General features: G+C 38.8%; 2 protein-coding genes across 2 annotated transcripts; one reads left to right on the forward strand and one right to left on the reverse strand.

Moving 5' to 3' along the window:
* crlf3 (cytokine receptor-like factor 3) lies at positions 1 to 15757 on the forward strand. Its single transcript, XM_084114757.1, has 9 exons — positions 1 to 140; positions 3025 to 3153; positions 9709 to 9916; positions 11002 to 11089; positions 11814 to 11991; positions 12082 to 12304; positions 12972 to 13110; positions 13347 to 13459; positions 14231 to 15757. The coding sequence occupies exons 2-9, from the start codon at positions 3037 to 3039 to the stop codon at positions 14497 to 14499; spliced, it is 1335 nt and encodes a 444-aa protein (XP_083970883.1). The 5' UTR covers positions 1 to 140; positions 3025 to 3036; the 3' UTR covers positions 14500 to 15757.
* Positions 15679 to 25949, reverse strand: suz12a (SUZ12 polycomb repressive complex 2 subunit a). Its single transcript, XM_084114745.1, has 16 exons — positions 25217 to 25949; positions 24524 to 24570; positions 24331 to 24395; positions 24047 to 24106; positions 23892 to 23941; positions 23698 to 23783; positions 21256 to 21475; positions 21062 to 21164; positions 20846 to 20951; positions 20573 to 20753; positions 20355 to 20443; positions 19931 to 20074; positions 19619 to 19776; positions 18096 to 18294; positions 17676 to 17755; positions 15679 to 17486 (listed from the first exon to the last, which is right to left on the reverse strand). The coding sequence occupies exons 1-16, from the start codon at positions 25386 to 25388 to the stop codon at positions 17195 to 17197; spliced, it is 2052 nt and encodes a 683-aa protein (XP_083970871.1). The 5' UTR covers positions 25389 to 25949; the 3' UTR covers positions 15679 to 17194.
* Positions 25950 to 27769: the final 1820 nt, after the last annotated feature.

Consider the following 27769-nt stretch of genomic DNA (forward strand, 5'->3'; position numbering starts at 1 on the left):
AACACAGCGATGCGGCATCTGATTGGATGACGGGTTTGTATCAAAGTGAAAATATGTGCCTCGAGCTCTTCTGTTGCCAGGGCGTCAATGGCGGAACTCCGCAGCAGAAGTTAATATGACACAAGACAGACTCGCATAAGGTAATACTGCAAAAACCTCTTTACAATAATAGCATATTTTTCGTTACAGTTTATTTTTCAGTGCTCAATTAGATATGCTGTCTCTTCGTGAGCAGGTTTATGGGTGGAGCAGTTTGAAGAGCTTACTGTAAGATTGAGATGAGTTAAAGTGATGAGTGTTGGTGTGGCGATCCTCATAGAAGAGTCTCATGAACTGCTTCTTTTCCTGAGTTTTAAAATAACTGCTAAGTTCTATCTACTTTAGTTATCAGTTGTTTCTCAAAGATGATTTTAAATGTAATATTTATATATCTTTACTGCTCTTCTCCCATCTTCCTGTACTTTTCACTTGTTTTGGACATGTATAAACATGTTGAGTGTGCACGATGCATCAGTGTGGCCCATAGATAAATACTGCACTTTACATAACTGTCCTCTAATACTTGGATTGGACCAAAAGAGGAATACACGTTTTTATTTAAGAATATAACAGTAAAGCTGATAGGCAGCAGGATGAAAATGACCTCTGGTGGTTTATAAACACTTGTTTGTTTAAATGCATCTTATGGTATTCATCTTAAGAGAAGGGCCCTTTATACTGTGGCCCTTATCAGGGAACGGTCACAGATTGTGAAGCGGGACACATGATCCTCAGATCTGACACATCTCATCCTGGAATTCCCAACATTGTCTTTTGGTAGCAGATTTTTTTTTTTTTTTTTTTGAATCTAGGTCATTCATGTCCCTCTGAAAGTTATCCAGTCTTCTGCTGTACTCCCTGATGGATTCACTTGTGGGAAAGGATTCTGGAAGAGCAATAGATAATATAATTGCTAGTCTTAATGCTCTTAACCCCAGTCTGGATGAGAACCCTGCTGCTAAATCAGAGGATTAGACTATGAATTTGGAGAACCGCTCCCTTTCCCTTGATCATTAAATGTCAAAATCTGCTAAATATGCAGCGGTTGCAGCTCATCACATTTTTTAGGCATTGATCATGAGGGAGATGAGTGTGGAAACACAGGCTTGTTGGTGCAGGTCACAGTTTGTTATTTAGGTTTCTCTCTCACATGTGTATGGATGAAAGGGTGTTTTTGAGAGTTGAGCACAGCTTCGTTCTCTGCTCTGTGTACTAAAGTCAGCATCTTTGTGTTAAACAAGGGTACATTTAATAGCTTGCATAACAGAGCTGCCGATCCACCTGTCCTGTATTTGTGTTCACTTACACGCAAAAAACAAATAGGCAGCTGTTCTCTCCTGCACAATGACACCAGTGTTATACAGGCACTATTGTACAAAAGTTAAGGTGTAGTTTTAGTTAAGGGCAGTGTATATGGGTAGGTTCAGTCATGCTTATAAATTGAAGCCACATGGGCACATGTAAGGAAAGTGCAGTTTCTTTCACTTGAACGGAACACCCATTTTAACGGAAGTGGTTTCATTGTAGCATGCTAGCCTCAAAACAGATCCCCTGATCAGTAAAGAAGTGAGTTTTCTTGTTAGTAGTTGTAGAGAAGGTTTATAAATATGTAAATAAGGTTTTTAATATATTCTTGGTCTGAACAGGCCTTTAGGCTGGTAATCACATTTATGAAGTTAGTTCATAAATACCAGCAGAAATGTGATTACCAGCCTAAAGGCCTGTTCAGACCAAGAATCATAACTATAAATACAGTAGCATATTTCAAACCAATGCACAATAGCATTCTGTTTATTATCAGTGTGTGCCGCAGTTACGTCATCTGCCGCTTTAAATGCTCAAGGTGGATTCTGATTGGCCTCTAGTGTTGTAATTGTTTATCAGATAAGAAAAAACATTCTGAAAAGTGATTCCAACAATATCGTTCTTCTGTTTAGCTGTGTGGAGAGGACTTTACTATTCTTATAGAAGTAGAATGATTATTAAAACTTTATCGTTTTATATATATATATATATATATATATATATAGTTATCGTTATGTTCCTTGGTGTGACTGGCCCTTAACACAGAACAAACAATAGTCCAAATATTATTTTAGCATTAATTGCCATGACAAGTGGTGGATGATTTTGAGTTTCTTTGATGTTAACAACTAAATATATAGGAACATTTTCTCCTCCTTTTTAAAACTATTTGCGAGTATATGGTTAGTTGCATTATTAATATTTGCATCTAGTATTGACTTTGTGCTCTCCTGTCCAAAAACCAGAATCAGAACAGTTGTGAATGTGAATAATTATTTGATTGAGAATCAATGTTCCTTGATCACAGATTTGCTATTTAAAGTGAAAGCAGTCAAAGCACAAACCGGCACAGCCGTGTGTCGAGTGTCACACAGATTGATGCCATCCTATCTAAAACCGTGGCTCGCACTGTTATGCGAATGAGTTTATTGCACACACATCTCATCAGGTCTTGTTTTCAGTACATGTAACCTTCAGGCCAGTGATTAATTTCCATGACTCCTGTGATTTTGCACTGATATGACGGTTGACTTGAATGTGGTTTCTCAAGGTTATAGCGTCTGAGCCTTTTAGTCATAACTATACATGACTGCATCATCCCCGTGTGCTAAAATTCAACAGATAAGCCTGTGAACATGTTTTTATGTTTCAAAACACGCTTCCTTACTTCCACATGACGTGGAAATGATAGCCTGATGGTTGCATAAAGTTGGTGTTACATTTTTATGAGCACAGACCATGAGGAACAGGCTCTGTTTTTCAGGCCTGTGTGGAATTTCATGCTCCTGTTATTATTATTTTAGCTTTGTTAGAGTGACATTTTCCAGAATGGGTGTTTGGCTTTAGCCTTTCGCTGTAATGTTTTCTAACCCCATAATGAGAAATCTAGTCAAACTAAAAGTTATCTCTATCAATGGAAATGTTTTCCTACACTTTACCTTGATATTTGTGCTTTGGCAGAGGCCAACAAGGATGTCAATAGAGGCAGAGGCGTTGCTGCAGGAGGCGAAGGAGAGCATCGAGGCAGCCCAGAACTACAGAAGCGAACTACAGCAGAGACTGCATGGACTCAGCCAGGCACGCAAACAGGTACGCTGCAGCTCTCTGCACTGCCGCGGAAGGAATAAATAGGTTTCCAACAACTTGCAACATGTCAGTCCACACCGAAACTGCTGTGCAATGTGACACAATCACTGCCAATCAGAAGATATTTCATATACGGTGGGATTTTGGACCAATGAGATTTCACAGTGGGCGGGGCTACCCAGTGTGGCGCTGCAGAAATCAGGATTGGCCAAAATTCTGAATTTAAGAATTCATGAGTTGGAATTTGAATTTGAATTTTCTATTTTAAAGGTTCCTAATTTGGTTTTGGAGGTCTCCTACAATAGGTTTACAGGCCTCCAAGGTCAAAAACCACTTTTTTCTCATAATATACATTGCACATCACCTTATTTCTCAAAGAGTCTGAAAACGGTTTGTTTGAAGATTTAGTCTCTCTAAACCCCTCCTTTACATGAGCTACTCTGCTCATCAGTATACACAGTGATGTGAATAGTAACAACAGAATAGAATAGTACTAAGTAGACGTTGTTCACGAGCAGTCAATGAAGATCATAGGCTGGCATTATGCGAATTTGTTACATTGTTAATACGTAGGTTTGTAACAGGAAGTGAGACTGGAATTGCTGATGACTCGTTTCAGCAGTTCAGAATCAAATCTTTATTTTAGGAGACAATAACTTTGTCGTGCACTTTGATCTTTAAAACTTTGCAGACCTTTTACATTCACAAACAGTTGTATAACACACTACATGAAAGGTAATATTTGAAAAATCATAATAGGGGCACTTTAATTGGCAACACCAATTGAAGAAGAAAGGAAGTTGAATTGTGGAAATTTTTGTTTATAATGTATTGGAATTCAACAGGTAATCTGGAAATTTAGTGTTTTTCCACTTTGGTCCATAAAATTAAAATTGTGCCGTGTTATTTTGAAATGATTTATCCAATATTATAGTATTTATTAATGTTTTGAATTAGCTTTTGTTTTGATATCTATCTGTCTATGTTTCTATCTGTCTGTCTATCTCTCTGTCCAATTTTGCGCAACATTGACAGGAATAGGAACCAAGCAATTGACAAAATGTCCTCTTGCTCGTAACTTGTCTTGGTCAAGGCTGGCTCAGATAAAGCGATCTCTTCCATGTAAATCTGTTTTTATCTGATCGTGTCTGGTTTGGACAAACCATAGAGACAGTAGTGAAATTGCTACTGATCACACCCAGCATGCACCAATGCATAAAAATACTACATCGAACACAATGTAGAAAATGCCAGAAACAATTCAGCTCCACAAAGATAGTGGTTCCCTACACAGTAACCAAATAACGGAACATATGTGGGTGTTTTTGAGAGAGCGTGGGTAAGTGATACCCCTGCTGTCTCGGATCCTCAGTGCCAGGAAGCCTGTTGGTCAGCACAGAAGGGCTGATTCATGCCGCACGTCTCCCGGGGTGACTGTAGGATGTAAAGCCGGCCTGCTGCTCGGTGTTATCTTCAGTCTTTGCTTCTGGCATCTTACCCAACTTCCTCCTTCCCCCACCTCCCACAATGCTTCATTCGGAGAGTAAACAAGGCTGTAATTTCCTGCTCTTCATTATGAGACATTAAACTCAGAGAATGTTAAGCTCTCTCTCCTCACATCCACCACAGGACAGAGAATTGAACCAAACTTTTTGGATCATTGACTGGTGATTGTATGATGCCCCACGGTACTGTGATTAACCTCACAGCGTGTGCAGCTGTCTGAGTGAGATCCCATATGTGCAGCCCATCTGATATGATCATATCACATGCTCTGTTATTCACAGCAGTGACAACATTTGCGGTTAATCTTCGGGTCAAACTGCATTTGTCCTGTATGAACAGAACTACTTCCAGCTTCCAGCTGTAGAGGCTCTTCTGTATCAAGATTCTTCATGTATTAAAAGAACTGAAGCTTCCTGGGCAGTAGTTGAGCTTGATGCTAGATCTTTAACATTAGCTGTTGTTTCTTGTCTACTTCCTCTTTAAGTTATTACACTCTGTTTCAGCCACTGATGCTTCCTTAAATCCTTCAAGTGGCCTCTGTTTCCCATAGCCTGTCACCCACGAGCCACACTGCAGCCAGCTGGAGTCTTAATACATGATCACAGGGAACACATGCAGAGCTATAGCGTGTTTGGTCAACACTAGCATACATATTTGTCTATATAATATATATATATAATTATATAATTATTTATTTATAATTGTTAATTATATTTACAGTTCTGTTTTGTTAATTTTTGTGTTTATTTAAATGTCTTGTGCCCAGATGAAAAATAAATTAATTATATATTTCAGGTATTTTTTTATATTTCGATTTTGATCAATTTGACTATGAAGTAAACATGGAACGATGTGATTTTGGGCTTTAATTGGGAAGTGAAATTGCTGTCGCTCCACTCTCATACTCTCACTGTGGCCTTAGATCAATTCACTTTCAATTATTTAAATTTGACCAAAATGCCAGCTCAGAACAAGCTAAGAATATAATTTTGAAGCACATTACGCTGAACATAAATTCCAGGAATATTGTTCTTGCGCCTGTGTTCGTCTGACATTATAAAAGAGTTACTGAAGAGTTTTGTATGATCCTACTGAATCTTTGGGAAGGCTGAGTCTAAACATCCTGTGATGGGGAGCCTGCACTTCTAATCACCTCCACCCTCCACGCGCTCCTCACAGCGCATTGTCACGAATAACAATATTTAGGCAAAGGATTCTGTCCTGGCTCAAAATATTCAGACTGATCCTGATAAGACTTCAACGTATGTGGAATGATGCACGTCTCTGGACAGCAGCATTTCCTGCGTCAGTTGCAAACAAAGCCATGTCTGGAACTTTCCACTAAGGTTCATTAATAGCACCGTCTTTTTTGGGTTTCATCCATTTATCCTGCACCACTTTATCTGTGTTATTTTAGACTCTCTTCCCACTTCCTGGTGCTGTCTCTACCTACACACACTGTGGCTACAGTCTGTCTAGTTCCACGGTGCTAATCGTCAACACTTTTGCTCTGCGGCCTGTTGTGCATTTCTGTCAACATGCTTTGCCCAGGGCTGCATTGGGCTTCACTGATTATAAGGGAATGAGACTTTTCCTCGTTCCAGAAATATGACTCAAGGAATTCTTATAATTACAGGCTTTAACGTGTCCTTTTATGTCAGTGTGAAGAGTGCTTGTGTGTGGTATTTCACTAGGTTTTAAGCTAGTGTACTGGTTCACAGTTCACTTGCAGCACAGATACAAATGTTCATTGATACATGGCATTAAAGGGCCCAAGCTAACTTTCTTTTGCAAGTGCAAGTTTCATGTTCACAAGATAAGAGGAACTGTTTGTTTTTTTTACATTGAAAACCGCCAGGCTTCCTGTCACTCTTGGCTCCATTTTGTTGAAGGTGAAGCAGTTAGTCTGAAAGATGCACCAAGAAATGTGCCATTCACTTCTCACCACTTCCGCTTTCAGTCCTACACTTCATGTTCAAAATAAGACAGTGGCACTTACTATCACTGATTTATGTAACCCTCATATATGACTAAATGAATATAGGATAAACTAAAGGATGCATTAAATTAATAAAAAGGGACAGTAAAGACATTTATATTGTTACAAAAGATCCCTGTTTCCTATAAATTCTGTTCTCTTGAACTTTTTATTCATCATGAATCCTGAAAAAAGTTTCACGTTTCCACAAAATGAATATTATCTAATATCTAAGTATATTAGAATGATTTCTGAAGGATCGTGTGACACTGAAGACTGGAGTAATGATGCTGAAAATTCAGCTTTGACATCACAGGAAGAAATTACATTTTAAAGAAAGAAATTACACATTTTAAAACATTAAAATAGAAAAGTTATTTTAAGTAAGGAATAATTTACTCCAGGCCGTTGAATTATTAGAAAAATAACGCACACCCGATGTGGTAATGCTTCCACAACGCGAAGCGGAGTTACACCTCGAGTGTGCCTTATTTTTCTAATAATTCAACGGGCCAGAGTCAAGTATTCCGCTTATACTACGGTTACCACACCTCAAAACATTTTGACAAACAGGTTTGACAAACGTTTGTCAGGTTTTTGTTCTTAAAACAGCTCTTGTTTGGGAATCATTTCTTATGCATCTCATCCTCCGTTGCTAATTCCAAAACATAATTTTAGAGCTTCCAACGGAGAACTTGAGCCACTGATAGCAGTCTAATGCAGTTACAGTATCTCACAAAAGTGAGTACACCAAACGTCATGTAGCTTTTAAGTTTCTAAACTATTTTACTAATAAAATCGTCAATAAAATTGTGATTGTGGGTTTTGGTTCTGTAGGTGATATGGAACTGTAATGCGGTCAAGACCTGCCTGGAACTACTTTAGCCGTGCGTTTACCTGAAAATAACTGCACAACTTAGAACGTTCGTCAACCAATCAGAATCAAGCATTCAACAGCCCCATAATAATATTTCACAATGTTGCTATTTTTACTGTACTTTTGATCAAATAAATGCATGAGTGTGAGTGTAAAAGACTTCTTTCAAAAACATTTAAAAAATCTTACCGAGTGCAAACTTTTGAACGTTGTATATTTCACAAAATTTCTTCTTATTTACTGTAATTTACCATAACAATAGATCATTTTCTTTACTACCTGGTGCACCTTCATGGACTTCATTGACACCCTAAAGTAACTTAATAATTGTTACAAATATTTGTAATTCAAACATTGTTTAAAAAACAAGTCCTGTCTGAATAGTACTATAGACTTCTTAAAAACAGTGTCAAAATCTCTTTTGAGCCTGTGGTTGTCGTGGAAAAAGTCTTCCCCTCTTTTCAAAATGCACTCGAGTCAAGGACTTCCAGATGCCAAAGCTCAGACTTTATTGGTGGAGACAACAAAGCCGAGATGCCTGCAGAACTTTTTCTTAGACAAAAAGCTGCGCTTGAACGCACCAAAAGGACTAAAGGCGACTGTCGACTAGCACGTGCGTTCTGTGCCTGAGTGTAAGTAAATATCTGTCTACTGTATATCAGCAGGTATCAAGAGTCTATTTTCGTCATTCAAAAAGGGAAACCGAAACTAGGACTGTAGATATAAAACCGTATACAAATCAGTGTTTGCTTAAAGCTACACTGTGTAGGTCAGGATTTTCTCCCATCTAGCGGTGAAATTGTTTATGACTACCAACTGAATATTACTTTCTAGCCCCTCCCATTCCAAGGGCGTTTTAACTCCTACGGTGGCCGTATTATTTCAAATCTGCCGGCAGTCGCGAGTAATCTCCCCCTCGCATTCGTCACGGTGCCACTGAGTAAAAACGCGAAAGGCGAAGCTCGAATTTCCAGGTATGTCCCTCTTTGGCTAATGTATTTTCAAGATGGAGGCGCAACATGGCTGCCGCCATTCGAGCGACTCGCTCGTATGTATTCTAAATGGCAGATTCTACGCTTACGAGAATACTTGATTAGTTGGTAGAAGTAATTACACATTAATGAGCACATCATTTTTAAAGAACAAAGTGTTTTTTGCTAAGAATCAACTTAAAAAATTACACAGTGTAGCTTTAACATTTTGAATAGCAATCATGTTAATCACTTTCTTTATTCCAGTCCGCTCATGTTATTATGAAAATATCCGTGTGTTCGAATGCTCAGGTAAGACGATGTAAAATTATAACAGCTTCTGTCGGTACCATCTTGACTTCTTTGCTCGCTTTCATCACTTTCACTGTTATTCTCGTGCACGGACTCATTCGCTAAGCTGAACAGCCAATCAGAGTTCTCTCTCTCACCAACAGCCCGACGCTGATTAAACATGCTGCATCGGCCCAAAAAAAACCTGGCGGAATCTGACTGAGCTGTGCACACACCGAAAAAACTAAGCCGACCGATGCTCAGAAACGGCCCGATGGCCGACCATTGGCTTGGTGCGTCCTGGCCTTTATACAATTTCTTACAACCTGTTTAAACTTTTCTCAACCAATGGTCATTCGTTGGGTTATCTTAAATTTTTATCAGCCCATCCTCTTCCTGCTCTTAAAGCAGAGGAAAATATCAGGTACACATTTTAATCTTTCTTGCATGAACACTCCTACACTTCTTGCACATCCTACACTTCCTGCACATCTCAACATCGAAAGTATCTCCTTATCATTGTTGCATTTGGTGCTCAGAGCTACTGAAGGGAGACACAGTGCACTCTATGACCTGAGGCCTTTTCTGAGCCCTTCTGAGTTTTACACTTTATACTTTACACTGTAGACTGAGAAATGAAGCATTTTCTAAACGTTTAATAAAAATACACTTTAAAAAGTATACTTAATGGTTTGAGGAAATGCAAATTTTCTAAAAGTTATCCTTAGCAGTTTAGTGTAATGGAGGTGTTTGTATGTAAATCTTGTCTGTGTGTGTGTGTGTGTGTGTGTGTGTGTGTGTGTATGTGTGTGTGTGTGTGTGTGTGTGTTCGTTCTAGTTTAACCTACATTGCTAGGACCAAATGTCCCCACAAAGATAGTAAAATGTGAAAATTTTAACATTGTGTGTGTGTGTGTGTGTGTGTGTGTGTCCAGGTGCGAGGCAGTGCCAGTCAGACACGTGATGCTCTGCAGCGGCACTTCCAGGAGGTGCAGGTGGCGGTGAGTCGACTGCTGACCGAGAGACTGAACGCTCTGTTGCAAGAAGTCGACAACATCGAGCTGGACAGTGTCAGTCCCTTAGATGACTGCCAGAAGCTCATTGAGAGTGGAGTCAGCACAGCTGATGAGCTGCTCCGAGAGGGTGAGTCTGTCAGATCAGTGGAAGTGGAGGCTGGCCACTCATTGTTCAAGCTAAAATGATTCTTCAACTACAGTCACACTAATCTGATTTCATGTCAGTCAGTTTCTTTTAGAGATCAGTCATATGCCAGCTTGTAGGTCTATGTCAACGGTATGAAATGAAATCAGGCCAGACATTTGCTTAAGTAGTTGAAGAATAGCCATTGTGTGGTAGAATCTGATCAAACTGTGAAAAAAATGGGCTATTCAAGGCTCAGCAATGATGGCGCTCAGAGCCTGTGTGAAAGAGTTTAGTTTAATTAAAACTAAATATTTTTTAGCTTTTTGTAAAGATTTGTTTAAAAACATTGAAATATAATAATTTACATAAATATTTTTTTTCAAACATAAAATGATGTTGCTAAAAAGGAAATTAATTTTATTCAAATAAATTGTATTTAAAATATATACATTTTTGCTGTAGGGTCATTGAAAGTATAAGCAGATAAAGTACAAATTTGAACCTACTGGCACATATGGACCAGCAGAAAAAGAAATCTTATTGTTGATAATTGCTAGCTATCAAATTGTTAGCTTATTAAATATTTAAGAGTTTTATTTTGCAATTTATTTTGATTTTGCAATAGCTATAATGTCCTCTTGAGCTCATTTGATTATATGTGACCCTGGACCACAATTTTTTAAAATTGAGATTTATACATCATCTGAAAGCTGAATAAACAAGCTTTCCATTGACGTATTTGTTAGGATAGGACAATATTTGTCTGATATACAACTATTTGAACATCTGGAATCTGAGGGTGCAAAAAAATCAAACATTGAGAAAATCTCCTTTAAAGTTGTCCATTTATGTTCGCGATTGTGCTGCATTCACTCACAAAAATAAATGTTTTATATATATACGGTAGGAAATGTACTAAATATCTTCATGGAACATGATCTTTACTTAATATCAATAATCAATCATTTTGACCCATACAATGTATACCGTGCGACATGTGACTGGTTTTGTGATCCAGGGTCACATATTTGTTACAGTTGCCCTGATGTTCAGTTATGAATGTAATAATACATCTGTCCTTTCAGGGGAGGCTGCCATCCGCTGTGGTATAAATGAGAAGGAGGACAAGCTGGGCAGCTTCACTAAGAAAGCCCTGCAGATCCAGTTAGACAGGTGAGGAGCGCACACACTCATTCTCTTGACAAACCTCAACTGGCCCAGAGCTTTGATATATCACTGTCACACTCAGAAACAAAGCAACCTATTTCTGAAGTTCAGAAGACAATATTCCCGTAATTCCATTACTGCAGCACTTACTTAAACGCATTAGCTAACCTTTACTAATGCCTGGTTTTATGACTCATCTGTTTTGTGACGCATCTTCTCAAAGTTTAATGGAGAGGTGGCAGCCGTACTCGCAGTGATGTGCTGAATCACCCAAGCATCTAACTCAGATGACATTTAAATAACAATCCTAACTTTTGTGTTTTAGAATAAACACTTTTGAATAATTTATAGTTACATGTAAACGGGACTTAATTCCCGCCTTCAAAACATTACTCACCGATCCTACATGAATAACCGTTGCTCTCCACCTCTTTGTTGGCTAGGCTCTTGTCTAAGGAGGGTCTGTGTTTTTGGATAGTTTTAGTTTTAATGAAATTATCTAAAAAATATGAAAAGACAATGTTGCTGGATAACTGTGCACCTCTATTAAAAATATACAATCGTCACATTGTTTTGTGCTACTTTATACTAACTGAAGGACAGTTTAGCTACTTGATGTGCCTTTAGGATTATTTGCCAAAGATTTATATTGAATCATATAAAGCATCTGTTCTCTAGACATCAATAGAGCCTGCGTAAGGACAGTATATGTAAATACATGTGTCCTCAGTCTGCCCGAGGTACCTGTGCTGGTGGACGTGCCGTGTCTGTCGGCGCAGCTGGACGACTCTCTGCTGCATATGTTCCGATCGCACGTGGCTCGGCACGGCAGCGTGGCGTCTCATCCGCCCGTCCAGATTGAGGAGCTGGTGGAGAGACCAGGCGGTGTGCTGGTGCGCTGGTGTAAGGTGGGTCTGGCCTCCCACGTTCATGCCCATCAGATGTTTTCTTTAACCCCATGTGAGCCTCTTGGTAATGCCTGTTCTTTTTGCATGTAGGTGGACGATGACTTTACCCCTCAGGACTACCGGTTGCAGTACCGTCGCGGTAACTCTTCTCAGTATGAGGACGCGTACATCGGGAAAGACAATGAGTTCCTGGTGCTCCACCTTGACCCGCACATCGACCACCTGTTCCGCGTGTGCGCCAGAGGAGAGGGCCGAACCGAATGGAGCCCGTGGAGCATCCCGCAGACCGGCTACACCACACTCGCACCCCACGGTACAGACTAGGAAACCTAGCATTGCAAACACTCTCTAACATTAGCTATAGTAATGAAAATTCTCTCATCATTTACTCACCCTCATGCCATCTCGATGTACAGCTTTTTGTCTTCAGAGAACATTTTTTAGTCCATATAATGCCATTGAATGGGTGCCGCTCGGTTGACACTTGAAAAAACCACACACAGCGATCAGGACGGTATTCCGTACGACCCAGCGGATGAATCATTCTGTTTTCTGAAGTGAAACAATAGGTGTGTGTGAGAAAAATACTAATATTTGTAACTTTTTTTAACTGTAAATCATTGCTTCCGGTCTGCTGTCATACAAGTGTTCATGACTATGGGACGTTGTGACGTGGCGCGAGAAGTGGCGGTCCTCTTACGTTTATGTCAAGCTGAACTTGTAAATGCGCTTAGGGCAGTTGGCCGAAAGCAATGGCCTATAGTCAAACAAAGTCATATACATCGGGGATGGCATGAGGATGATTAAATGATTCCAGAATTAAAATTTTGGGTAAACTATGCCTTTATGTATATTCAGAGTACTGTTCAGAGGAACATCTCACCGGGCTTTTTTCATAACACATATTTCTGTGTAAATTGTTCATGAAACACCTCCAAACGAACATGTTTCACGAATATTGTTTCACTGTGTGTTTCCAGAATGGCTTCCTGGCGTGGATGGTTACATTTTAAGCAGTAGGAAGAACATCGCCATGCGCAGTGACTCATCAGCTGGTCATGGAGGCGTGCTGTACTCCAACTCTTCCACATACTTCTGTGGCCAGACCCTCACCTTCAAGTACATCAGCATTTCATTCTTCTTCACACTCTCATAGCAGATAAACTGTGGGACATTTGAAAGTGGGACACTATAAATAGGTTAAGATCATATTACTCGTATACCGATTAATTATTCAAAACGACGGAAAGATGCAGAATCATCGTAAAAGACATTTTTACAGGAACAAATATCAGCAGGCCTATCAAATGTCTCACTCACTGTGCCTGATTTCTTTGCTCTTTGTTTGTTTGCAGGATCACAGCTGCTGGACAGACAGATAAGCGTGACAGTTTGGGTGTGTGTGCGGACAGCAGAACTGACACAGACTCACTGCAGAGGGATCAGGCTGTCTGCATCTCCACTAATGGTACGAGCAGGAAAATATAGTTAAATACCTTTTGAAGATATGCAGTATATACACTACTGTTCGAAAGTTTGGGGTTGGTTAGATTTAGTTGTGTGTGAAAGAAGTCTCTTCTGCTCACCACAGCTGCATTTATTTGATCAAAAACTGTAAAAACTGTAATATGAAGAAATAATGCTACAATTTAAAACAAGCTGAATTTTCAGCATCATTACTCCAGTCTTCAGTGTCACATGATCCTTCAGAAATCATTCTAATATGATGATTTGCTGCTCAAGAAACATTTATTATTATTATCAATGTTGAAAATAGATGCGCTGCTTAATATTTTTGTGGAAATGGTGACACATTTTCTCTTAAATTCTTAAATCCACATTAATGTAAATAGTAACAATGTATAGTAACATTTGGCAGACGCTTTAAATCTAGCAATAATCCAGGCTTGTTTATCACACTGTTTTAACTAAACTAAACAGGTAAGTATTAATACTTATTGCTAAAACAATTAAATAAACAAAAAAACGACGACTTCTGGGACTCAAATGTTTTGTTCAAGTCAGTTTTGAACTGATGCATTGAAATTGATAGTCATTTAAGTTTCTTAAAATCAGCTCAAAATAACACCATCTTTGCTGTTGAAGGTTAAATCAGAAAAAGTGAAGTTTTTTTTGTGTGTGTGATTGTTCCCTGCTGCACCGCCCACTCACCGACTGCAGGCTTCTTAAGGTGATGCAAACATTAGAGTTAAGTCAACATGTGCTTTCCCGTTTCCAGGTGCTGTGTTTGTGAACGGAAAGGAGATGACCAACCAGCTGCCAGCCATCACTGTTGGCTCATCTGTGACCTTTGACATGGAAATGGTCAACCTCTTTCCTGTGAGCAACAACAACAACCCTAGCGACGGGGGCAACTTCAAGCTGAGGGTGACGATTGGCTCAGGGAACAGAGAAGTGGTGTTTGATTGGCTGCTGGATCAGGTGTTGGACAGCCTTTTCTTTGGCTGCTCCTTCACACACCCTGGATGGAAAGTGCTAGTGTTTTGATTGTTGCATGATGAAATATCCAGTCTGCTGGAATTCAAGACCTCAAGTTCCTTTAATTTGATCAAACTTTCCAAGTGCTTACAGTGTCACATTTTGCCCTTTTTTCTTATTATCAGTCACAGATATCACTGCAGAATAACATTAAACCTTCTGTTTTGAGGTATGACGCCAACCACTACTCTTTGACCTCATTACAGGTGTTGAGTTATTTGCATAACAGTACATGTTTGCAAAAGAGACTGTTACATGTTAGTCTAATAAAGTCTTTTCCTGCAGGTGTTAAGTTGCAAAGCATGTTGGTCTGGTTTACCACAGAAAAAAAAGGTGATCAGAGATCAAAGGCACTCAAAACTGCTCAGAAAATGTGCAAAATAAAAGTTCTTCACAACGACCAACAAAGATCAATCTTTAATGCTCTGACAATCTTTCTGCATGAGTTTTCTCAAGTCAGAAGTGGAGAATGTATCTGTGGAAGAAACTGTTGCCTGTTTAAACATAGCTGGATGTTGGTTTATGTAGGACACAGTAACATTTAGAGATGGCGTACCTAACAACTAGTAATTTATTCTTGTTTGCCTGGTACTCAGTATTCTAGAAAGTACTGTTTTTAAAACCAGTTCACAGCTTCGACACAATACTGATCAGTAGATACCAATACAATGTTTCCACAGAAATGTGATAGTTCGCACTAAGCTTAAGTGTTGTGCCATTTTATGATGAACTGGTTTTTTTTAATTATTTTTTTTATACATACGTCTTGCTTTTCCATTTCATGTTTTCATTAGCTGGCTTACCTTACGGTAACTGTTATAATGCATTTGTCGGTGATTTAGAAAAAATAAAACGCATTTCACACAACAAAATGAGGGGCCAAGCACCCAATTCACTTGCTCCTGAGGTAGAAGAACATCATTTACAAGGTACTATGTAATTGCTCACTGCAGAAAGGAAAACATTTGTAACCCAATGAGGATACACCCATGAAATATCTGATACTATATTTATAAAACTGTGACCGTTTCATGTATATTTACCTCATTTTGCCTGTGCCTTCTCAGTACAGATGTAACATTTGCAATAAACAGTTTGGAACATTTAGACAAATTCCCGTTTTTTTGCAAATGTTTACTAAAATAAAACCAACAAATGAAAGAATGTGTGAACATGACTTGTGAGGTATCAATTGTAAAACAAAAAAAAACCTTTATTTTAAATAATGAACCTGAAGCACTCGTTTCAGCATAATTCAGAAACTCAAGCAGGTTTCATAATGTCCCTATCATATTCTTGATATAAATATCTTTTTTTGACATTAATTCATATCAGTAATCCACATCTTGTGTAATTGATGCTGGAGTGTGTTACGCACTCACAGTTACGCAACTGCATCAGCCAGTTAAGTAACTGATCTCACATATTGACCAAAAACATTTTTTTTAAACCAGTGCACAGTTTTAGCTAAATAAAACAGTGTTTTACAAACAGATCCCTTTCCTTTAAAACAGATGCATACAGCAAAAAAACAACTATGAAGACTTGCATTTCTGAGTTGAAACAAACTAGACAAACATTGTAGCCATTTCACTTTGGTCTAAAATAATCTTTCTTGAATGCAGTCACCTTCAGCAAAGCCATGTCACTAAATTTATGTACATATTATAACAGGGTTCAACAGAAACACCTGAAAATAAAACAAATGGGCACCATTAAGAACAAATTGGAATCAAAGTAAACTGATAGATACAGCAGAGCAGATGCATTATGAGAAAACTAACATATATTAATAGGTGGAACTGGACACAGTATTGTGTGCAGTAAAACGTCACTGAAATTCAAACAAGAGTAAAAGAAACCTGTTCACACCACAATTTACACCAAAATATCAAACCCTGCTTAGAGTCCATGTTTCCATGGATAAGGCAAATGTAAACATTTCTGCAAGGCATCCCATCCCACTGTTTTTAGTACCCTGAACCTGTATGTATCTGTGTTGCAAGGTCAGTGGAATGAAGGCTCTGAAAAACTTGACAAACTTAAAAGAATTGCAGTGTAGGCATAGGCAGCCTCCATCACTGATGGTTATTCTTCAAGCCGAGATTCCAAAGAAAAGTCATTTGAAGTCTTCAAGTGTGGTGAAAAATGAATGTGGATAACTTTCACTTTAGCCACCACAAAGAAATCAGCAAAACTTTGGTCCAAAAATGCTAGAAGTGGCACAAACAGAAATGTTGAATAACAACAACGAAGAAAAAAAAACTCTACACCAGCCAAACTAATATGTTCAAGTTTTCAGAAGGAGTTTATCAACCCCTGTGAAAAATATGCAATAAAAGCAAGTTTGTAGGAGCCATTTCCAACCATCAATATTCAAAATATATTAAAAAATATTTTCATAGTCCTTTTAAAAACAGGCACCTAAAACAAGTGCTAAAAACTTGCTAGAGCTACGGGGGGGGATTGTGTGAGTAGAGAAAAAAAAAATCTGAATGTAGTTCTAATGGCATCTTCAAGTAATTTGAATCTAGAGTTGCTTTGAACTCTGATGACATCAGGTCAAATCCCCACACAACCTGTTCCTAAGTAACTAGACATCATCTTTAACCCTGTGAGTGCAGAAAGTGGTGGTTCTCACGTCCAGGGGCCGTTTGACACCCATGTGACACTTAATTCAATCAAGAGCGAGGAGGAGGTGGTTTCAGTGATTCTGGGTCTTGACTAAATTTGATACACTGACTTCGCCATCGCCGCTGGATCCGCCATCAGCATTGTCTTGCGTTTTGGATTGCTCCTGGCTATCTTTGTGCGGTTTCAGATCTCTCAGGTGAGCCATGGCCTTGTCTATAGTCGCTGTATTCACTAAGCCAAAGTCGTGCATGCTGACCAGATGGAGCAGAGTGTTCTGGCACAGATTCTTCTCCACGATGGTGGTGCCGTGGTTCTCCACAAACAACACGCAGGCATGATTCATTTGGTTGTCAGCTATGAATCTGCACAGAAGGAAATAAGAAGCAAATTACTGGCAGAAATGTGATCAACCTCTGAGAGATAAGCTCACATATGTGCAAGGTGATACACCGAACATACGGAACATGGATTGTGTTTAATGGAAGAGGAGAGTCAATACAACAAACTTAAAAAAATATAAAGGACAGTGTGAAAGAAGTGAAAATACGTACCCATGTTTCATTACATGCAGGTTCCACAGTTTCATGACCTCTTTCTCTCCCTCATTGACATCTGTGAACTCCTCGATTTGCTGAGGGGTGATGAAGATGAACAAAATCATTTAAACAGAAAATGACAAATAAAAATCAAACTTATTTGCAATTTCATAGGTGCGTGAAATCCATAGTCACTCAACACAACATTGTGGGTCAATTTGACCCTTTTCAGACTAACACTGATTTAGTGAAAATTTACATCAGATCCAGAGATGTGATTTGAATATGGGAATGTAACATAATTCCTCTGACACGACGTCTCACTCACACACACACACAATGAGTCACAAACAGCACGCCATCTGTCCTCTACGCTGCATCTTCAATGGTAACAGAACCAAAGGGTCTTAAATGATATTATGACTGCTTCCTCACCATAGCAGTCTTCTCCCTGAGCCACTCCGGGTCCCTCTCGTCCTCACTGTCCACTTCCATTTCCTGTGGTCTAAGTGGCACGCAACTGTCGCTGTGGAAGTACAGGCGGTTGTGGCCGCTGATGCAGGTCCGCGGCTGCTCCTGTTCTCCATCCTCGGGCTCCAGGAACTCAGAGAGGCTGGGCTTTGAGCGCTTGGGCCTGTGGAGACCGCAACACTGCGTTTAACATCAGATTCAAAGAAATGAATACAAGGTCGGTAACGGTGCATTCACACGGGCCTCGGAGTTAACGCTTCTCATTTACTTTGAATGGGTGCCGGACTGAATTGTGGGTTCCGTTGCGTCGCTCATGGCAGAAGTTGAAAAACGTTCAACTTTTCAAGCGCCAACGCAGGAGTTAGCCAATCAGATCGCCTATGCAATTGCGTTCATGCAACACTGAAAAAGTAAAAGTGATTGGCTGTTGTCACTATGATGCTCACGTCAGCACCAAGTGTGAATGCAGTGTAAAAGGCCTGGGCAACACTACAGTATATACTATAGAAATGGCAAATCTGACACCAAGGAGAACAAGTCTGTGCCACAGATGGCTGCCTTATGTCTACACTCAAATGATTATGTCTACAATACAAGTGTCCGGAGTACATATGATGTAGGCTGTTAACGGCTACCAAGAAGTTTGAGGTCAGTAAGATTTAAAAAAGAAAAAAAAAGAAATGAATACCTCTATTCAGCAAGGATGCATTAAACCAATCAAAAGTGACAGTAAAGATACTGATAATGTTACAAAAGGTTTCTATTTCAAATAAATGCAGTTTTCTTTAACTTTTTTATATTAAATCAAAAGATTTTGGAAAAAAAGATATGCCAAATAATAAGCAACACCGTTTCAACATTGATAAGAAGTGTTCCATGAGCAGCAAATAATCATATTAGAATGATTTCTGAAAGATCATGTGACATTAAAAAAAGAAAATTATTTTAAATTGTAATATTTCACAGTATTCCTGTTTTGGATCAAATAAACACAGCCCTGGTTAGCATAAGATACTTTTTTGTGTGTATGAAAAATTCTTTCAGACACCTACCAGTTGAATGGTAGTCGGGCTAGAATTCAAATTACGCGCCCTAAAAAGTTTGCATATATTCACCAATTTACAATGGAGTAGAACACGGATTAACCAGTCAAATTCATAACAAACTACTGTTTGAGTCTTACTCTTAACTCAAGCATTATAGAACAAAGCAGCTGTTTCAGCACTGATGCCAGACGCATCATTAATTTCTTATGAACAATCTGTTTTGCTTCCAAATAATTTAACGGACTAGTTAATGGGGAAATTAATGACCAAGTAATGCATTTTTGATCAAATTTTAACTATATTGTGATATATATATATACACCGCAACCACAATAGAAATGAATAATGAAACCTTTCGCTAAGCCCACGCAGCAGCTAAAGCATCAGCATTTTTTAATTTGGATACACATACTTTCAGTCTCTTTTTCAAACCACACAGACCTGCAGACAAGGAAGTGTGTAACCGGAGTCCTCTTCACTGGGCCGTTACGGCTGAAGGCAAAGCCAGGCTGGCAGTGGATGTCCTGAGGGTTTCCCACGTAAGAGCCATCATAGCATTCATTAATTGACACATCTATCCTGGCTCCTTTAGGATGAGGCTGGGTGAGAAACACCTTTACTTCAGTATAAACATTTCTACCAAATATTGACTATATGCAAAGGTTAGATATGTGATTTAACCCAGTCCAACTACAAATAATGCATTCATAAATATAAAAAACACTGAGATGTTGTTCTGGTGATGTCTCTCACCACATAGTTGAAGATGAAGCGGCTGTGCGAGAGCTTGAGGTGCTTGAGGAGGCTGTAGAGTTTACGGCAGTTCAACGTGCACCACGGACAGTGCAGGTCATCTCTGGCCTCCGTCTGCTGCCGTGTGTTATTGTTGTAGAGGAACTAGGAAACAAGAGGATGGATACAACACACCATGACCACACAGCGGCCCATGGACAGAGCGAAATGTCACAGCGGGACTTATGAACTCCAGCGCTCTCATGCTGATATCATACAGCACAGAATTCTACAGTGGAAAGACAAGCAAGGAAACACCCTGCACTTTGATAGTCATTATAAAGGCCTGGGATCACAGATAGGTGTGCTTTATTATTGTGTGTGCCGTCTGCTTTGAAAGCTTTGTTGGTGTCGTCAGGTAAATTTACAGATGCATGTTACTCACCTGATAATAAACATGTAGTTTCTGACGAGGTTCAACATGAGTTTGTTCTCTTCTTACTGGTAGATCAGTGCCAACTGAATCATTCACAGCTGCAACATGTCAAAAGCCATTGTTATGACTAGAATCTTCTTAAGTATTGCACACAAATCAATATGCTTTAAAAGCCAAAAAGTTATTGAACTTTACTTGTAAACACTAACCAGTGCTTGTGATCTTACCTACTGCATGTGGCGGCTTTACATTACTAGGCTTGCTGCTGTCTACTGTGCTGGATTCAGAATTGCGTGTGGCGAGCGGTTTGGCCACTGGTGCCGTTCCTCTGTCAGCAGTGTCATTGTTCCACCGCAAAGTGAACTGCAGTGTGGGTCCCTGAGAAAAGGTCTCGAAGGGTGGGAGCCACTGAAACATGGGGTAAAGATCACAAACGGATGACCAAAAACTACTTAATGATGTACAAAATGCAGACTAATAAAACACCGCCTGAAACTGACCTTCCCATCTCGTATGGTTTCCCACGTTGCCCTTTTCTTTCCTACAGGACTCTCCTCCATCTCCTGCATGGAGACTTCATACTCGCCATCCAAAAGCTGGAGGCGTCTTTTGAAGGAACGCAAAAATAAAGTCTTAAACTAGACACGCAAACACAAAGCAACTAAATACGAAAAAGAATAAGCAATTTAAAGTAGTGTTAAATAAAGTATGTTTACCTATTTTTATCAAAAACTGTCATTTGTGCCACAAATGTAGTTTCTCCATCATCCTGATGAGAGCAGTATCTCTTCTTCCTGTTAGACATCTCTTCAATAACATCTGAGAAGATAACAACTTTTTTGTGAACAGGCCTCATCAAAATGTGTTTCAAGGTGTAATATTATTAAGTCTCAAAAGCTGAAGCTCATACTGGAGTCTCTGGTGGTCATGCCGTTGAGCTCTCTCCCGCCTGGACGTGACACTCTGAACAGAAGGGAGTAGGACTTCACCATGTGGCTGTTACTGGGTTCAAACTCATGGCTGGGCACTACGAGTGTGGGAAAAGCTCCCATCTTGGTCTGACTGATGTCGGGGTTCAGAGGCACCTGCTTTTTACCTGTAGGCACTTGCTTCACAGGGCAACTTACATCCTAAAACAGAAATGAGTTCAAAATGTCTGTTAGCTTAGCAGCCATTAAATATATATGCTAGTGTACTACTAAAAGTTGGCTAAATTAACATTTACAAATTTAAAATTACATTAGTCACATTAGTGAAATTTCTATGAAATTTGAGGCAAAAAGATTCGTTGTCTATTGTCTAGGGCTGCCCCCAACTTAAGATTTTCCTAGTCAACTGTTAGTCGTTCATTTAAGCCATTACTCTATTAGTCGGGGGAGAAATACTAAACCATAATAACGAGCATTTAAAATATAAATTAAGCGTTCAAGCACGCACATAAAGCTTGCTGCAGCGACAAAGGCAAATGTTGCATGAGATCAGAATGCAAAGAAAATAAATCTATAATATAAATAACAGCCTTATCTTAAAACAAAGAACCCCCTGAAATTTTACGAATATATTTGTGAAATTTAGGACATAAATATAAATTATAAACAAATGAATAAAATAAATATACAGCAAACTGAAACACTTAAATATATTAGTGCAAACAATCAGTCCAACGGACAAATAGCCTTAACATTAAATGAAAACTAACAAAATAATAAATATACATTAGCCTATATGTAAACGAATAAATAAAATGTATAGCAGCAAACTAAGACACTACAACAATATGGACAATTAGATTGCACGTCACATTTTTGTGGTCGTTCTTCACCCTTTTGAAATGTTCCCCACACTTTGGATTTTTTGCCCAACTTATCACCACATGGGCCAGCCGAGTTGGCGATCCGTCATCGCCTGACTTCGCCAAAGCCTGTGGAGTTTTTTTTTTTTTTCTCCGACTAACCGACTGATTAAAATGTAGTTCCGACTATTACTAGTTCGTCGACTAATGCCTAGTTCAGATTAAACAACTTTAGACGTCGGCAGATCGCTGTGCTGTTCAGATTACATGACTTGCTGTCTGTCTTGAAGTAAATGTAAATGTAAGTAAATGATCCGCAACAGGGGGTGCCACACTACACAAGCTAACAACAACTGTCACCCAATGACTCTATCTGGTCCCCAAACCACGTTTTGAAACGAAAACACACGCAAGAAGTGGAACGGGAAATGACACGAAACAAGAATTGTTTATTTGAACATGGACATCGGGAAGAAATTAGCGCTGCAAGCAGTTAGCGCGATGATCTGAAAACCCTGAAAAAGTAAAAGACAAAGAATATGTGTGAAAGAATGGATCAGCACACGTGGACAGCAAGGATTGTCTGTGCTTCAGAGAGAGTTGGAGGCAAGTAAAACATGTTTAATAATGAGAAAGTAGCTGCCTGTTGCTGCTGCTGTTTTTCTTTCAGTGATCTCAACCCAATACCTTACTCTCTCATTGGCTGTAGCTCGTCCACAGGATGTCGAGTCGGCCGATAGCTCCAGATATTTATAATGCTAGATATTTGTCTGGCGTCGGCGAGCCGTCGAGTAGTTCACACATAAAGATCGGCGAGGGCTGATCACCCGCTGATTTGCCCCCAATCACAGCTCGATGATTTGCAAATAAGACTTAAAATCCTGTGATTTTGCAGCGTGAACTTGGCATAACGTTTAGTCGACTATTAGGGGACAGCCCTACTATTGTCAATAGAGTAGAAATCTATAAAGCACAGCTCACTTTTGAACCAAGCAGCTTTCTGTTGGTCAGCATGGCAGATCCACTGGAAATCTGCGTGGGGAATTCTTTCACCCTCACTTGAAATTTCTATTGAATTGACTGAATTTCTCCCACAAAAAATGACGGCAAATGTGTGAGCATTTGTGTAATCCAGTGGTTCTCAATTCCAGTACTCGTGACCCACTGCTCTGCACATTTTGTATGTCTCTCTTATCTGACACACTCAGTTCAGTTCATGGAGTCTCTCCTAATGAGCTGATGATCTGGTTCAGGTGTGTTAAATAAGGGAGACATACAAAATGTGCAGAGCAGTGGGTCACGAGGACTGGAATTGAGAACCACTGGTGTAATCAAATGCTCTCAACAAAGGACACAAAACTGTGCTTGTCAAGTGATTTCATTGGGTCTTTAATTATGTGCCAATGGCAAAGATAAAACCAGATTAAAAATTAACCTTCATGTGCACATACAATATCAAGACAAGGACACATTTTTTTTTTTCATTGAGGAAGCTTATTTTTGTTGGTGTGCAAGGTCAATGCAAGTTATTTTTTACTTCTCTATGGCGCAAAGTTTTACCTTTCTCTTCTTGTGGCAGACCTTGACGAGTAGCACTTCTACAGACACTGAGTTTTCTTCATTCTCTGAGTTCTGCAGTGGCTTCTCTGATACATTGAACAACAAATCAAAATTACTAAAGGATCAGGGGATATTATTTGTACATGCTGGTAAGAGCATAAAAAAAAAATAATGTAAACTTAACGTTGGCTTACCAGTTTTATGGAAGAATCCAGTGAAAGTGAGCTGCAGGTTTGAAGCCACACTACAAGACAAAAGACTGGAGTTAAAACCTCTGCATGCATTTGACCCATTCAGTCAAGTTCAGAAAACAAGAGCCACAATAATCTGCAATAAAAGGACATCTTACTTGTGAGGTTCCTGATCCACTTTTGACTTCTCTAGCAGATCGTTCACTCTAAAGCACTTTCTGAAAGAACGGACGCCAACAAACATTGTTATTTTATCTGTTGAGATGTGAAGCCCTCATTTAACTTCTCCACCTACAACTAAAGAAGATCACTCAGTTGCAGTGAATCTGTCAACAAATTGTCTCACTGTGAGGCCTACACAAGGAAATGGAAGGTGTGGCTTTTTGACAAACAAAGAGATTAACTTGCATGAAGTTTGTTTAATATACAGCAATCATTTTACCTTTTTGAACTTGTTCTCGAGTTTCTGTGGGCCATATATGTAAGAGATCTGTGCAGGAAGATAGGCTGATGGAAAAGGAAAAAATTAAAGATGCAACCAGTTAAGCTATTGTTATGGCAGCCATGTACAGTTCTCCAAGTTTACATCCAAAGGAGAACAGCACACCATTTCTTCATGATTATGCTCTACTTACTGCTATGAGATTCCTCGTGCGAAGAAATCTGTATATTTGAGTTGGTTCTGTGAACAGAAGTGCAGAGAAATCACGTACACTGATGTTGCAAAATTAGATGCCATGTAAATAAATAAGCTGCTATTTTTAAATCATACTAAGCATGTCGAGCCAGCATCTATGAAATTAACCCCATTATTTTATAATGACACTCTTATACATTAATCAAGATGGCAGTTTGGCAAGACTTGTCTTAGTTCGTGTAGAGAAACTTCTGGTTTTCAAGGGTTTTGTGTTGTTTGTGACTGGTGATTTCCCTTGCTCTTCTATGACTATAAGTCTAAGTCCCCAATGCCATATAATAGTAAAACACATAAAATCACCATAAAGCACGTGTCATCTCTTGATACACGTGTCTAAGTTTCATATAGGATGTGGCCTAGACAACTAATATGTGTTTAAAATAACTCTATTGTGACAAAAAAAAACATGACTTGAGCAGATAATCCGCATTAAAATTAATATTTAAGAAATTCCACGAACTACTGGACACAGTAGTATTGGTTAGTATTGTTGTTTAGTCCTCAAGCTAGGAGTGTGTGACATAAAACAATTGGATACAGTTAAGTGTGCTAGAAAAACAGCCGTTTATCGCGTTTACAAAGCGAAGAGGGTGAAAAAAGTTAGATTTACGAGCAAACCGGAGCAACTTACTCTCGAACGCCTGCAGGAAGAGTTCGTGGTCGGCTTGGATCTGCTCCATCTTGGGTCGCTTGACTGAAGGCATCACAACACCGGACGATACGTGCGCTCCTCCATTTGCAGCTTTACTCGTGCTGTTGGAATAAAACCCATTTCCACCAGAGCCGTGTTTTTGTGGAGCCATCCTAGAATTGTGTTCGCGGTCGAATGAGATGTTTGAAACGGAAGCCCAGTGGATTCAGCCGAGTCCTGAGCCCAAACAAAGGGAGAGCAGCCGAGACCGGTTCGCCCCCTCAACAAAGTAACAGTTAACATCCACGAGCCGGCAGATCAGTTTGTTTTACAGACCGGATGGAATTCGCGACAACGCAAATGTACACGTAGAAAAACATCGCAACAATGACGACTCATTAGCGTGGAAAAAAAAGAGCGCTTCGCGAACTCTTATCGGATCATAATTTGGACTCCACGCGATAGTGAACGCCGACTAACGTTACAACACAGAAGCCAGCCGCAGCAGAAAGTATGCTTAAAGATTAGCTGTCCACTATTGTGCTGCGAAGGGAATATCGCCGCTGTTTACTTGTTAGCAATATACAAGCCCAGAAGCTTTGTGCCCTATGGGAAACAGCCTGAAGTCGAAAGTGCCGTGAATATTACCGCCCTCTTTCTTGAATGTATTCCACTCTCAGCTGATAAAACCTCGAGTTTGGACAGTATTGCAGTCAAGTTCGGTAGAGAGTGTGCTGTGCGCTCGCGCTGCCTTCAGTTTTGCTTATTATATTTTCGCGGGAAATTCGTTTTCCAGAGTAGATATTGTGGCGAGAAAAAAGTTCAGGGTGTACATTCGGGCCCCTAGTTTATCTGTAGACATATTATTTAAGTTGTTTTTGAAAATGTTAAAAGCCGTTTTGTTTGATAGTAACTATATCAATTTAAACTAACAGAACAGTTCTTTTTTTAGGGCCTCTCGTTATAAGTGGTACAATTACTACTCATTGCTTTATGAAAGTTCATTACTTTTCCAGCTCATAAAATCTGAAATCTGATCAAACTTTTAATCAGTTGTGTGTACATACTTATATAGGCTATCTACTTTTGAGATGTGATCAAATGTCCACAAACACAAATAATAAGCAATAATGAGCAGCTGTGAAAAATGTTATTCTTTTTTTTTAATACATATTTTCCATAATATAATGGCATTCGCCATTTTATTTTATTCCCCATGAAAAGTTTTTTGGATGGTTATTTCACTAGAGACTCTCATCACTTGATATGGCAGTAACAACACTGTTATGAAAGCCAAGAAAATACCAACTTTTTTTGGGAACCAAGCTACAACACTAGATTTTATGTATTGATTACAAACAATGGGGCTTGAGGCACACCCGGGTAAAAGGCGCCTTTGATTTTATTTTTCTCTAAACCACTAGATGGTACATAAATTCAGCTCAGCAATCCTTCCCTCGCACTTTGTAAAAAAAAATCCTTCCCTTGCGGATCAAAATGACCCGAAGCCCTAAAATAATACTTGCATTTTTTTTTTGTCCAGAAAGCTTCTTTCATTTCATTTTGATAATATTTTTCTATTTTTAATGCATTTTCTTTTCCTTTAAATTACTAGATTTGATCAATAAATAATGAATAAATAAGAATTTAAGCACAGTCTTTACATTCTTTCAACTTAAATTCAAAACAACACAATTTCATGCATAACCCTTTTAATTCAGCTCAAAATATCTTACATTGTGTGTCTTTGCTGACCTCTTGTGAAAAAAACCCCCCAATATATATATATATATATATATATATATATATATATAACATGATTTTTCATGACTCTTGCCTCCAGATGACCTTATAGCTATCATAGCTCAATATGGAGCAAATGATGTTTTTAGTTAGAATTTTGAGCATTTTTAGGTTTTTCTGTGTACTGAAGCATTCCTCGCATTCTATTTATTCCTAAGGGGGGCAAATGGGATTTGTTACTTTTTTAAACAAAACTCCTCAAATCCAGTCAATTTTTTGTGTATTCGTAGTTCAAGTAGCAAATGAGAATCGCTAAAATTATTGAATATAATTCAATAATTAATTATTGATTTTCAGTTTTGTTCAAGGTAATTAAAGCAATAGTTTTCCAACAAAAAGAATATGTAAAAGGGTGGTATAAAATATTAATCATATCATATAATAAAATATCATATCATTGTTACTACTGTAAAGCTATATTAAATTATTGTGGGATCTCATTCAATGCTTTCAGAATCTTTATTTTTATGAGAATATATTTATTGAACAAAAATTAATTCTTTTATTTATCAAAATAAACTGAAAACAGTGCAAATTTTGCTAAAGTGATTGTTTAGAACAAGTATTAACTTAGACATAATTAGAAAAATGAATATAAATATAAAATACTTTGTGCCTTTTGCCCCATGCTGGTTTTACCCCGTGTGTGGGGTAACAGACCCACTTGCCTCCTCATTTATTAGATTTTTAAACAAACAAACCACTTTTATAATTTATTTTCACACAAAATCTGTTGCTCCATCAAAGTTC

This window comes from Abramis brama (assembly GCF_963993115.1).
Source record: "Abramis brama genome assembly, chromosome: 1".
Lineage (NCBI taxonomy): Eukaryota > Metazoa > Chordata > Actinopteri > Cypriniformes > Leuciscidae > Abramis > Abramis brama.

Excerpts from the sequence above, each read along its gene's own strand:
- crlf3 (XM_084114757.1), top strand. The coding sequence starts at position 3,037 with ATGTCAATAGAGGCAGAGGCGTTGCTGCAGGAGGCGAAGGAGAGCATC. Across the intron at positions 3,154-9,708 it reads TCAGCCAGGCACGCAAACAG|GTGCGAGGCAGTGCCAGTCA; the intron begins GTACGCTGCAGC and ends GTGTGTGTCCAG. Across the intron at positions 12,305-12,971 it reads CACCACACTCGCACCCCACG|AATGGCTTCCTGGCGTGGAT; the intron begins GTACAGACTAGG and ends GTGTGTTTCCAG.
- suz12a (XM_084114745.1), bottom strand. The coding sequence starts at position 25,388 with ATGGCTCCACAAAAACACGGCTCTGGTGGAAATGGGTTTTATTCCAAC. Across the intron at positions 20,952-21,061 it reads ACAGTTTTTGATAAAAATAG|ACGCCTCCAGCTTTTGGATG; the intron begins GTAAACATACTT and ends TTCCTTCAAAAG. Across the intron at positions 17,756-18,095 it reads TCAGGGAGAAGACTGCTATG|CAAATCGAGGAGTTCACAGA; the intron begins GTGAGGAAGCAG and ends ATCACCCCTCAG.